At 39.3% G+C, this 13,639-nt stretch overlaps 1 protein-coding gene across 1 annotated transcript in view; it reads left to right on the top strand.

The window, feature by feature from the left end:
• The first annotated feature begins 11,363 nt into the window (after positions 1-11,363).
• The window catches only part of GJD4 (gap junction protein delta 4), a 5,383-nt gene continuing 3,107 nt past the window's right edge, over positions 11,364-13,639 (top strand). The window contains exon 1 of the mRNA XM_027686968.1: positions 11,364-11,549. Within this exon, the coding sequence (XP_027542769.1) occupies positions 11,486-11,549 (64 nt within the window). The 5' untranslated portion in view covers positions 11,364-11,485. The remainder of the gene's footprint in view (positions 11,550-13,639) is intronic.

A 13,639-nucleotide genomic window follows, 5' to 3' on the forward strand; every position in this document is an offset into this window, starting at 1 on the left:
GAAATAAAGATTGGGAAATGTACCTTCTGTGCTGTCAATACCAACAGGCATTGATGATACCTGGAGTAGTGTGATGATGTTTAATTTCTTGGGCAAAGAGCTTAAGGAATTATTGTCTTCCTTCAATGGGACAGGATATGCAGATTGTTTTGCCATAGATCCTAGGAGGAGGAAGACTAGGCTGTACTGAGCAAAATGGCACAGAAGAACTTGTAAAATACATACACCAGGTAACATGATGGGCATGCATGAACATCATGCATTAGAAGGCAGAACTATCTTGGTGTTGATACACGATCTAGCAGTGTTTGGAAAGTATTGGTGGTCACCTTACTTACATAAAAACATCCTGTTCCTTTTGTGGCCTTAAAGGAAAAGGTCATCCTGCGTAGGCAAAAGCTCAGTACACTTTGTCAACTACTAGAATATGATCAGTAATATTTGGTGTAGACTTTACAAAAAAAAAAAAAGACAAGGTAGAAGAGCTCCTGTTAAGAACAAAAGCTGCAGGGTGTAACTGATGCTGCTGTGGGGCTTCATCACTATGAATGTTGGGTAAAGAGAGGGGTAAAGAGAGTCTCCTGTTTGTGACACTTTCCAATACCTGTCAGTGACACTTTTGAAGTCACAGGGTGGGAGGGTGAGAAAAATTGTAGACAATACCTCCCCAAATAAAAACAACCCAAACCCAAGTCTACTGTAGTTAAGTAATTCTGCATTATCCATAGCATAGTTTTTAATAGAGAGGGAAAATTATCTTCCAACTTATTTATGTAGTTGCTTTGCACAGAAGTGAAAATGGTTTAAATGTCTCAATCACCACCAGCATTTGTACCATTAAATATTTAACTTGTTTATTACTGACAACAGGTTTGTATCTTACATTTTACCGTAGGAATGAGTCCACAGTTTGAATATGTACTCTAGCAGTCTTTTATAGGGCACCTATTCTAAATCTGTCCTCTGAGAAACTAGAGGAATGATTCTTGTAACCTAGGAAAATAGTTGGGTGTATCTTGATACTTTTGAATACTGTCAGGTAAAGTGTTTGCCCAATTCTGCTTGGATTTAAGACTTTGGATCAATTATTCCTTCAGCTGAAGTATTTATTCAGAAATAAATATTACAAAGCATAAAGGCACAGTACTGAATTCATGTAGAGAAATTATGGTCATGTCACCCTGACACTGAGCTTCAGTGAACAAAGGACTGGCCTGATTCTTCTGCTTCCCCATTTAATAATGAATCTCAGTGAAAACATTGTCAGTGTTTCTGACCTGTGAGAAATCTAGACCATGAAATCATTGCTTTTCTTTGGTGACCTGTCATTGCAGTACATCAGAAAGGCTTTTTTTGTTCTGCTCTGTTTCGCTGGCATGTGGCAGAACAAAGTTGTTCTGCCCCTTAAAGCATGCAGATAGCTAAACCACGTGTTAGCTGGATCTGTGTGCTTAGATGTCTGATACCCAGCTGCAATATTTTATTTTAACTTTTATAAAACAACTTTCTGCTAGAAAAAGAAACCAGGGCAAGAACTCAGTTTTAAATTTTCTATGAAGTACATAGATTGAAAATCAGCATCTTAATTTTTCCATTTCTGATTTTTTTTTGTAATTTCAGACTTGAGCTAAATTTTCCATGACAATTCAGTATGGGAGTGTGCATGCGAGCATTTATTTTTGGTTTTAATTGTATTAGATAAGGAATTTCTGTGGCAGTTGCTAATAGAAAAAGCAATTATTTTAGTGTCATTTGGACCTGTTGTTTGTCCCCCTGAGGAATGCATTTATCTGGATTCTGTGAATTACTAAGAATAGGTGAATTCAATGATACAAGATTGCAGGTTTTGGCCCTGCCCTTCATCGTGTTACATGAGCAATGAACATTTTACAAATCACCAGTATTTGTAAGAAATTTTACAAGTTTCCAACACTTGCAGTATAAACTCAGAGATTTAGAGGATTGAGGGCACAAGGAACAGAAGAAAACTGTGACTTTGATGTCTTCAGCAGACTCTAATCTGTCTCCCTCAGCTTTTTTTCTTCATAAAGTGTCCTTACAAAAAGTTTCAGCATCTGTTGGTGAATGTCCTGTGTTCTCCTGAATGCAGGGTTGCTCAGGATTTGAACAGAAAACCCCAACCTTGTCAACACTTTATAAGACCTGAGGTACACTTGCAGGGAAGTTGGGCTGAAATGCAATATAACGTGGTAATGCAGGGGAGTGGGGGAAGAGGGCTGAGGCAGCACCGAGGCCAAGGAAGCAGGTGAGGAGGTCAAGGTTCCCATGGTGGCCACAAGTTCCTTACCCTCATCCTTGCAGCCTGAAGCCTGGGCATTGAAATCATCAGATTCTGCAGATCCATGCTGGTTTGTGTTACCAGTTTATGTACACAACACAGTGAAGTGAAATTGGGTCTGTATGGTTGGGCAGCCCCAGTGCATCTCTAACCTAACACAGATTTACAGCTCTGAATCCACCTGATGCATTGGCCTCCCCATCTTGCCTGGCCTCCTCCTATGCTGTTCCTGTGACCGTGGGCTGTGCCAGGTCTCAGGACCAGCATGCTGGCCAGACCTCCTGGCATTTTTATGCAGACCTAGTTGAGTCTCCTCCCTGCTCCAGTAGCTGACTTTTGCATTAGCAGCAATGCTGCTCTTAGTGTTAGATTACACAGATAATTGGTAACATGGAATTTGGAGGCTACATCAGAAATTGCAAAATCTTTTCTTTTGCTTTTCAGAGCAGAGCAGGATTGGTAGCCAGTGGGTTTTCATGGAACCACAGAATGATAGAATGGTTTGGATTGGAAAAAAACTGTAAAGATCATCTAGCTCCAACCCCCTTGCCATGTGCCTGCCAACCTTCCACTAGTCCAGGTTGCTCAAGGCCCCATCCAGCCTGACCTGGTTTCTTTGATTAATCTGCAAATAGTTCAACAGTGCATATAGTGGGCTGTGTGCATTAAATCAGTGACCAGAGAAGATGGAAGTCTTGTCATTTACAACTGTGTAACAACCACCAGCCCCAAGAGCAGAGGTAGAGCTGAACTGAAACACTGAGCTCACCCAAGGCATAACAGGGTTATTTCATCAGTGTTAGAGGAGTTGAAACCTCTAAACCTGAGGGATGAATCATGTAATTACTGAACATAGGAAGGAAGGAAGGGTAAGGGGGCACATTATTTGACCTGAAAATTACCTTTGCCTACTTTGGAGCATTGCAACCTGGGACAGGAATTCCTGCAGATCAGAAATAGGGGTCTAGGGGATTCTACCACAAACCACTGAAGGGAGGGTGAGTCAATATATGAGTAGCTGTAACAATAAAGTCAAACCCTTTATCTTCCTGACTAAATGTGGGGAAACCACAGTATTGCTATGGGGGAATGCAGATTAAACATGTCCTGAAGCACTCATGCTGATTATCAAAGATGTAAGGTGCTATAACATTTCAAAATCTATATTTTTGCATATAAATTAATTTTGTTGTTGAAGGGAAGTTCAATCATTTTAGATATACATAAACATGACATAACTTCATTTGTCATGTACATAAGAGAATACAGTTATATTCAGGAATGCAGGTATATCATATACCATGATTCTATTTAGGGATTTATAGGATTGATTCTGCAGAAATGAAAACATCATTGGCAAATTGTGTGGGTTAATGTACTTAAACAATTGTTTTTTTCAGGTATTTCGTAAGAGGTTTAGGATGTCCTAAATATTTTTTTTCCCATGAAGGGAATGATGGTAGCAAAAAAAAAGAAAGCAGCAAAATGTAACAAATAAGGAAAAAAATAGAGAAACTGAAATAGTACCAGCAGTTAGGAGGCACAATGTAGGTCACAGGGAATATATCCATAAATATCTGTGGCCAGTTAAAAGAATTAATACAGTTTTTAATAGTGTCAGGAACACAGTAATTGGTAGCAATTTTGTAGATTCAATTGAAATGGCAAAGTATCTGTCATAATGCAGAGGAGGTGGAAAGATTGAGCTAATGGTTCTATTTTGTCTTTGTGTGCTGCATTCTTGGCTTGCCATAGTAATGAAATTTCATTTCTGTTATTGGTACTGAAAGAATTTTCATTGGAAACTGTTTGATATCTTGGAGTGGGCTCACTTTACCCAGGTGATCTGAAAGATTTGGCTGAGGCAAAACCTGATCGACTGGAGATGTTTCTCAAGTCTTGGGGGGAACTACCTTTGGAACAAAGCTTAAGAAGAGCAAGTTTAGAAATGTGAGGCAGTTTACTCTGTGTGCCAGCAGCACAGGCAACCGAAAGACTACAGTGCTGTATGAGTGGTGAGTAAGTAAATGGACCATAATCAATAATCCCTCCTGTTTCATGGAAAACAGACTCAAACTGTTTAAAAACAACCAGGATCTAAATTGGTGTTCTTGTACATTTATGCAGTGGTTCACTTTCCTACCAGATTCTCCCTATGCTCTCTGCTCTTTGACCCCACTATGACATTTGCCGATGTCTGTATTTATCACGTGAGATTTCCCTGCCTCTGGACAATGTCAGGAGCTGCTCCAGAGTAGCAAGGAGGGCTGGTGGATTCCCAGCTGCAGCCTGCCTTGGGGGTGGGTCCTGTGGGGAATTCCACTCTTGTCTGTTTTCTTTTGCTCTCTAAACCATGAGAATAAATCCTTCAGGATCCATATTTTGAGGTTATGGTAAAAATTTTCAAATGCATGGGTGAGAGTCGTGTGTTGCAGTCCTATTCATTTTATTAAGGACTGAGCTATGAAGCTGAAGTTTATGATGCTCTTCTCTTTAAAATGAAAAATCCTGGTTGGTAGAATACATAGAGTATGACTACTATTGCAATTTAACAAAGAAATTCCTTGTGTACTGCCAACTATGTTTCGAGCTCTTTAGCAATGATTATTAAAAAATGCTCTTGGAATAAAACAAAGCAGAAATCATGGAAACTGTAGGCAGCTGGCATGGTAGGGCTGTAATTGTAAAGCAAATGTTTGGGGGGGGGTGTGCAAAATTCAAATCCTGAAATAAAAGTTTGGGCGTTTTTTTCCTTATGTTGTGAAGGTTTACCTATGTGAACTTTGTTTAAAGGACTTTTACAGAGTCACATTAAACTTTAATAAACAGACTATTAACAGGTCATGGTTTAAGGTCAAAACAAACTTCATAAAATCAAGATGAGGTATAAAAACTGAATTACGTATTGTCCTATAAATGATATCCTATAACCAGATGCACATACATAAGTTGTACATCCTGATATTGATGCAAAAATATTTTTTTTTCCTCTAGTAAGTTGTGAGTAGCACCTATGAGGAATAATAGATTTTCCCTTCATTGTTCGTTAAACACAGCTGAAGATCAAAGTTTCTCATTATGAAACAGTATGATAAAAGTACACATTCTTTTTAGACAGAAATACTTTTCTGGTTGAGGACTTTATTACGCACAAGATGCAGCTTTTTTATTTATTTAAAGCCATATTTTCAATATGCAGGTGAGATTTAAAAGAATATACCTTTTGACTCCTGAATTTGACTTGAAAATGACATTTCTTCACATGAGAGAAGAAATCCACGGTTGGTACTGCCTGCAGTGGTTCCTGAAGTTTAAACTGTATGTGAAATAAAGTGGGGAAAAAATACCATTTCTCTTTTCAGCTCCCTTCTTTCATTTCTATGTTAGTTTAGCCTTTTCCCCATGGTGCCCAGGACTTGGATTAATGACCACGTAGTTACAATGCATCTGTCCATGGCAAAAGAAAAAGCAGTGTCTGTGTTCAATAACAATAGACAACAGTATGGGGTTTGTTTCTTAAAATGATCGGCTGTGAAATACAAGAAGGTGTAAAGAACTCTTATTTTAATTCCACAGTAGCTGCCTGTAGGTTAAATCTAAGATGACAGATTTATTTGCTGAAATCCAGAAGTGACACAGTAACCCCTTTTGTTGTCTATGTTGCGAACAGGGATCTATTTGCTCTCCACAGTCCTAGCAATATTCATACTTAGAAGCAATAGCACATAAGTATTAAATTTAAAGCATGGTGAGCCAAAGATATAATTGCCATCCTCTATTTATTATGAAATTTGTTTCCCAATTACTTAAGGCATTTTTCTTATTTAAACAATTTCCCTGATCTCAGCACACAGTGCTTATTGCCTGCCTCAACATTGCTGTGTGTGGACCTGATTGAGGGAAGAACTCAGCCTTTCCTTAGAGCCAGACGTTGGGCACTAATGCAACATGAAATCACCAGCATTGTCATAAAATATATGATCCTTAAACTTTCCAAACTTTCAGATTTGCATTTGCACTGTGAAAAAAGGTAGGTGTAAAACTCTGTGTCAAATGTTAAGTGCAAAATTTAAAAAATAGCTGGAACCTCTGTTATGCAAGATTTTTTTCAGTTACAGCAGAGCAAATTTCAGTAATAATGTAATGTATTCATGTAGCTACCTATTTCAGTGGGAGTTAAGCAGATATTAATAATATGCTTCTGAAAATCCCATGGACTCACTTTGTACTTTTACTACTTAGTAAATTAAATACTTTTGAAGAAATTGGCCCTGAGCTCCTGAATGAGAAAATATTTCCCATTACTTAATTTTCCTTCGGAGCAGTCTTGAAATGTCGAATGGCTGAATAGCTTTGATGTTGCTGAACCAAAGTCTGAAGAAAGTCTGCTTTTTCCATTTGTTGTCGTCTTAGAAGCAGGTTCCCTTCAGAAAGCTTTCTGAACCTTCAAATATTTATAGTAAGGGGCTCTGGTTGAGACAAAGTAAGAGAATGGTCTAAATCCTTAAGAGCATGCAGTAAAACATAGTCTTTTTTTAGATTGACTAAATTAGTAGAGGAAGAGAATGAGACATCCCGACACATGTGAGGCACTACCAGGCTTATGTATCTGAGATGACTGAGCTACTGTGGAAGTCACAAGATTGAGTCCAATCAATATGAGCAGTTAAAAATGAGCTGAACTTCACTGTTCTGGAGGTCTTTCTGGACTGTTTCAGACACATGCATATAAACGCTTAGGCATTTATATATATTTGAGCATGTGTGTTTGTAGCTCCTTCTTGAGAGTGGAAGGCAGACAGAAGGGGAAGGGGAAGAGGAATGGGAGTTCATTGGAAGTTTCCTTTCCTTGCCCTGAGCTGTGCCACCTTCGGGTAATCAGGGGTTAGAGGTGGAGCAGTGGGGGGAGTAGGAGCACGTTGTTTACGCTCTCCACTTAAGAGTTCATGATGGAAAACACTCACCTCTCCCCTTCCTCAGTGTGTGTAGGCTCTAGAGCCCTGCAGCTGGAGTTATAATTTTCTTGCTTTCTCCATCTCTGTGTAGCTACAATGGCTGTTTTGGAGAGATGCTGCTTTCAAACATACTCCTGCAGGGATATCCGAGGGGCAGCTGGACAGAGGTCCCAGGGAATATAAGTGTGCAGTCCTGCATGTGCCTGTGTAAAGCAGGGCCTTTCCATGCTGTGCTGGCTCCTTCACTATGTGTGTGCTCTGAAGATTGACAGGTGTATGTATTATGTGTGTCTTAAAAAGAGCATTTGTTCTGGACAGCTTTTCCTACTACTTCTTTATCCTTCATGTCCAGCTTGTTTCTTTCTCTCCCCCTTCTGCTGTATTTCTCTAATTTTAAAAATAAGGCCATCAAGATAAATTGCCTTTTACTGTTTACTATCCCTTGCAAATAGATTCCTCCTCTCCCCCTGAATTTACAGATCACCTTCAGAAGAGCTAGTTTTACTGCAAGATTTGTCACTAATACATCATTTACTAGTACATCACTAATTTTTCTAGTTAGAAAAATTCTAAATAGGTTTTAAAATTAGACTCTAAAATATTAGATATGCATCTGTGTTTTTTATTTCTTAAATAATGATCTGCTAAAGAACCTAGACTAAAATGTCAGATCTCTTTCTGTATAAGGGAAGCTGCTATGCTGGCTTATTTTGCCTCAACATTAATTAAACTGGAAGAGGGAGGTTGCTTCATTGTCAGTTGTTTTGTAGGGGGCAGTCTCCCTTAGTAACTCCCACTTGTGTCATTATTGTAGGTATTGACTGGATAAGACAGATGTAGTTGGGATTTGCTATGCCAGAGGACTACCTCTAGTTTCTGGGGTTTTTTTGATGTGTGATGTAGATTGTGGAATCCTTCAGGTGATTGATTTGATCCCAGATTGGGAAGCCCTGAAGTGGCTTCAAGCTGACTGTACCTTACCTCTGGATATCATTCTGAGCCAAAGTCTAGCTGAAGTGTCTTTGCTGGGCTTTCTGCCAAGTAAGCCAGGTCTAAGCTTAGGGGTGTGACAGAGGTCCACACTGCAGTGAGGTGCAGTTCCAGCAGTTCAGAATGTTTCAGTGGGTCATTCACAATGATAGAATCACACCTGTGAAATTTTTGCAGGATCAACCCTTAGATCTGTGGTAAGGGGTCAGAAATGTGGACAGCAGTTGTGAATTTTAAAATAGATTTAATTGCATCTTCTTATGTTTCATTGTTGGTCTCTGAAATCTTTCCAGTGGTTTTTAGGGCTCCTCCTAAATTCAGATGTGATAAGATACTGCTGGGTTTCAAAGTCTAACTTTACCCAAAACCATTTCAGTGTTTTCTACCTGCCTCTCTTATTTAATTAGAATCCAGTGGAAGTTCACACATTTGACAACTTTATAGCCTGGGAAGAGTTGTTTGTGAGATTCTAGTATTGGAGCATGGGTGGAGGGATGGGGCTGTGCAACACGTGCCTGTCCTCTGATGTGGAAGATGGTGCCAAACCAACTGGTGGCACTGTGGAGCTGGAGTCCCTCTGCTACATCCATGTCTGTAATATTGCTCTCCCTATTTCTTTACAGTCTTTACAGACAAACAGGGACTACAGGGAACAGCTGAAGATAAGTAGTAAACAAGGGGAATTGTATGGTGAATATCTTCAGATGGGAACTGAAAGATAGTGCTGAGCCAAGGGATGAAGAAACTAAAGCCTGTTGTTTTGTGGAGACCAAACATTTTATAACAACCATGTCTGCCTGGAGCCTAAAGTTGGGACTGATGACAGGGACTTGGGTAGAGGACACACCACAGAAAGGAGAAATTTTGGATTCAAGTAGGATATGAGCTATCTAGAAAAGCTAAAAGAAAAAGGATAAAGTTGTCTGGAAGAGCTTAAATAGAATTCAGGCTTTCTGACCTAAGCTAGAGCTGCATTTTGAGTCTGGAGGGTTCTTGTTTTCTTTTAGAAGAAAATGGGCCATCCTACCTCAGGACATCCATGCCATGGGATATCAGATGTTTTTGACTGGTATAGTTCCACAGGCAATGGTTTGGAGGCTTAAATTCCTAGCTGTTATCCCTGTTACACAAATGGTAGAGGTCTCACAGCAACAACGAGCAAGGATATTTTAACTGGCACTATTGTCAGAGACAATTTATAGTCTATTGTGTGGATGCAGCTGCTGAGCATTCATATCCTGCCACCATCTTGGCATTCCTGACTTTATTTTTGACAAAGGATGTTTAACCAGGAATACCTTTCTATCTCAGCATAATTTATATCTTGTCCATTTGCATCCTTTCTCTTTCCCTTCCTACAGCTTTCCCTTCTTCCCATACTTCTCACACACATATGTCTCAGGAGGGAAAACAAAAAAAAGGAAAAAATAAAAAAAAAGGGTGAGTTGGGGGTGTGTGTGAGGGGAAGTGAAGCTAAAGCCATCATCATACACCATAAATAAAACTTGGTAACAGAAGAAATGGTTGATTGGCAAATATTTTGCATAAATCAATTCTGAAACCAAGAAAACTCTTTTTTTTTTTTTTTTTTTACTACCGCAATTAAAAATCTCTTTACACAGATAATGGATAAAGTGTTTTTAAGGGCTGTCCTTTCAAACCCCACTTTTAGGGTTTCCTTGGGATGGGGCTTACTACAGAAAGGATCCTCAGTGTGGTCTCCCAAGGCTTTGCAAGGCCTGTGAGCAGAGAGCTGGGGAGAAGGACTTTGTACAGATATATTTCACTTCATTAAACTATTAGTTTTACCTTTTATCCATGTGATCAGTTATAAAGCTTAGCCTAGTCACAAAGCCCATAAGTCATGCAGTATCAGCATATACCTTGCTCTGAGCCAACTCACCTTGCCTGTGCCTGGGCTGTCAGCACCCTGCAGGTGTCAGCATGTCATGACATCACTTTTCTCCCTTGCTGTATCACACATAGACTCCCTCTTCAGCTGTTTTTCTAGTGACTGATACTATTTCCTGACTAAGTGTCCACATTATGTTTGTCCCTATCACAGCACAGATTAAAAAGGACAGAGTAACATCCCATAGCTAGTGGGAGATGGTGGTAGATAACTTTCCCCAAGGGAATTTGGTGAAGTGGGGTGAGGAAAGAAAAGCTGGGAGCGTTATTTCACCCCTGCTTTTTTCCTGGTGTACAGCACAGTCACACAGTGTCAAGGACATGCTGTGGAGTTGCACCTTGCACTCAAGGACTGCTGACCCCGCAGGCATCCTGCTCCAAGGGGGAAGCTCACTCCATCACTGCTGAGGGGCTGCTGGGGTTTCAGAATGCTGGTCAGGTAGCCCAAGGATCTTTTGAGTGATGTCCAGAGTACCAAGCAGTTTCAGCAGAAAGAACTAATATAAATTAAAAGTAAGTGACTTGAGGCATCTTGAAAAACAGCCACACCCTTGGGTTTATTTTTTTAAAGCTTCCCCTGTATTATGTCATGCCAGCAGGGAGGCTCAGCCTGCTGCCTAGCTCAGCACACAGAGGAAAATTTGGTGTGGCTGTGATTGACAGGGCCATGGTGTTCTGTCAGGGAGGCTGTGATTTAGAAACAAAATGATTTTGGGAAATTGCAATGGGATAGCTTCCAGTGAACTGAAATTGCCTTTCAAACACAGGGATGCTCACCCTTATCTACTCCCTTTCCTTCCATTATTCATCTGCAATTCTTGTGGGGAGACAGAGAGGTCTCCGTTATTTCCTGGTCTATGCTATTTTTTCCTCTCTCCTTGTCTTTCACCACTGAAATATCTCAGCAATGCCAGGAGGCTGGTATGCCCCGGGAGGGTAAGAATAGTCTACAATGGCAGAGATCACTCCTGTTGTTGTTTGTCCACTTGCAGTTGTCTGGACAGAGGATCCACACAAGAGGTAGGAGCAATTGGATCTGACAAGCTGGAGCTTTTGCAAGACAAACTGTTAAAGCCTTAAGAAGATTTTTTCCAACATTCAAATCTAACAGTCCTGTTCAAATCATCAAAATAATCCTTCATCAATACATTGTTGTGGCTGGGTTTCTGATTTCCATCTTTGACCCTTCACAAAAATTCCTTCCTTTTTTTTTTTTCCCCTTCATCCTCTTTTCCCGTCCTCTTTCTTCCCTATCTAGTTCTATCCTCCTTTGGAAATGACAAAATTGTTAGGACATCAGGAGCTGGGAGTGTTTTGAGCCTGTTCGAACATGGAGCGCTGGGACTCGCTGGGATTTTTGATTGTCACACTCAACTATAATGTGACTATTGTAGGTAAGTACTTTAAAAGAGATACCTTCTTTCTTTTGCTGCTTCATATCTTGAAGCCACCCAAGTGTTCTACTGATAATCAACTTTAATTTCTAGCTATAGTTCTTTGATTCTTAGAGTAAGTTGTTATCTTGATACCTGATATAAGAGGTTAATGTATTTCTTTTCTTGTTAAACAGATTACTGCTTCCTCTCTGATAGATATTTCCTGAACTTTATGCAAAATATTCTGGCATCTTCTTGATACCAGAGCTTCCGGTCATCTGGAAGTAGGGATCATGGTGAAAACAGACAGAAGTAACACCTTATACCACATAAAGTGAATGGTAAAATATATGCAATATCTTTAGTGATGGATTAAAATAATTGAAAGAAGGAAAAAAACCTCCTACAGGGAGAGGTTTGTGGTTTGCTACTGTTGTGGGTAATTACCATCACTTTTTATTCTTTATAAACAAATAAAGATCGTGTTCATTTAAAAAAAGGCAAAGCAAAGCAAAATACAGTTGTTTTTTTCCTCAGCTGACAGTTGACTGTTTATTTTTTTTTACCCTTCTTATATGAATAGGGTGCTGTTCCTCTTTAATGGGCTACTTTGAGCAAAGTGTGTGCCAGAGAAAAACTTTCAAGGGCCTTTCAAAGACCCTCAGCCTCCAGCTGTGGCCAGTAGTTGTAGTTTGTGTTGTGCATTGCAGGGAACATCCAACTAAGTCCCCGCAGGGGCAGTGGAGGGGCTTGTTCTTGTATGTTTAATCAAGATTGAGTCTTTAGGGAAGGTGATGCGTGGAGGGGTTATCTCTCAAATGTATGTCATACTAAACTACTTCCTAAGGAGCCATTGATTTTTCTTAAGCAGCACTCCCTCTTGCACATGTTCTAATTAAAAATTGATAGTGAAATAGCATGTAGTATTTTGAGCTTAATTAACTAATGCGTTTGAAACACTTTGAGGTCCTCGAAGGGAAAAAGTGCTACCTAAGGATGAAACGTGGCTTCCTGATTCTGGAGAGCTGGTGTTTTCTATTGACCTATGTCACACTATGTCAAAAAGTGAGTAACAGCACATCCTGCCAGCAAAACGCAGGAAGCTGGAAACACAGCAAAACCACCACTAAGGTTCATGTAATTAAAGATAAAATGGAAAGGCCTCAATTTATTTATGGTTAGATAATATATTATTTTGCCAAGTGCAGGTTTCTCTGATGATCCCTCATAAACCTTATATATCCTTAACCTTTTTCCAGCTGGCTTTCCATTACAGTGTTACTGTTCTAGACCATAATTAGTCTACTGGCCACAAATGGTTTCTGTAGGGCACTCGAACTACATGTCCATCACAATAATAGGTATCACACAATTTTGTGGATATATCTGGATATTTAAAATTCACACCAACTATTGGGAAATAGCTTCATGGGAAATACAAAAGAAAATTCTTCAAGACAATAGCTATGAATAATTCTATATTTTATAGGCAAAAGGCTTTGTGATCTGGATTTTTAAAAAGTCTTTTTAGTGTGTATTTGGTGCTATTTCACAGATTGCCTTCAAAACCTTGGGTACATGTGAGATGTGCATTCACTATTAATGACTTGAGGTTTTCAGTGCATTTCTCAGCCATTAATTCCATATAATATGCTTCTCTTTAGTCACTGAATTTGCTGTTTGTCTGCCTGTGGTTACAAATGTTGTCTTAACCATTCTTTAAAGCACAGATTTAATCTTATCACTCTTTTATGTTTTTTTCCTCTTTTTTTTCCTAAGTGGATTTTTTTTCCTTTTTCGAAACTATGTAGGTAACTCGTGACAGGACTCAAAAGGAAACTTAAACTTAACTTCAGATGTTGAATTTTTGTATGTATTTGTACAGAATGTATTTTTACGCTTTGCCAATATAACAGTATATATTTAAGCCTTCCTATCCTACCCAGGAAAAGAATTTAGATTTTCATTGAATCATAGAATGGTTTGGGCTGGAAAGGACCTTAAAGATCATCTAATTCCAAACCCCCTACCATGGATTTTTGGGCTTTTCTTTTTCTTTTCCTTTTTCTTTTTCTTTTTCTTTTTCTCTTTTTCTTTTTTTCTTTTTC

This window comes from Neopelma chrysocephalum, unplaced genomic scaffold (assembly GCF_003984885.1).
Source record: "Neopelma chrysocephalum unplaced genomic scaffold, ASM398488v2 Primary Assembly neopelma1_72, whole genome shotgun sequence".
In the NCBI taxonomy this organism is placed as follows: Eukaryota; Metazoa; Chordata; class Aves; order Passeriformes; family Pipridae; genus Neopelma; species Neopelma chrysocephalum.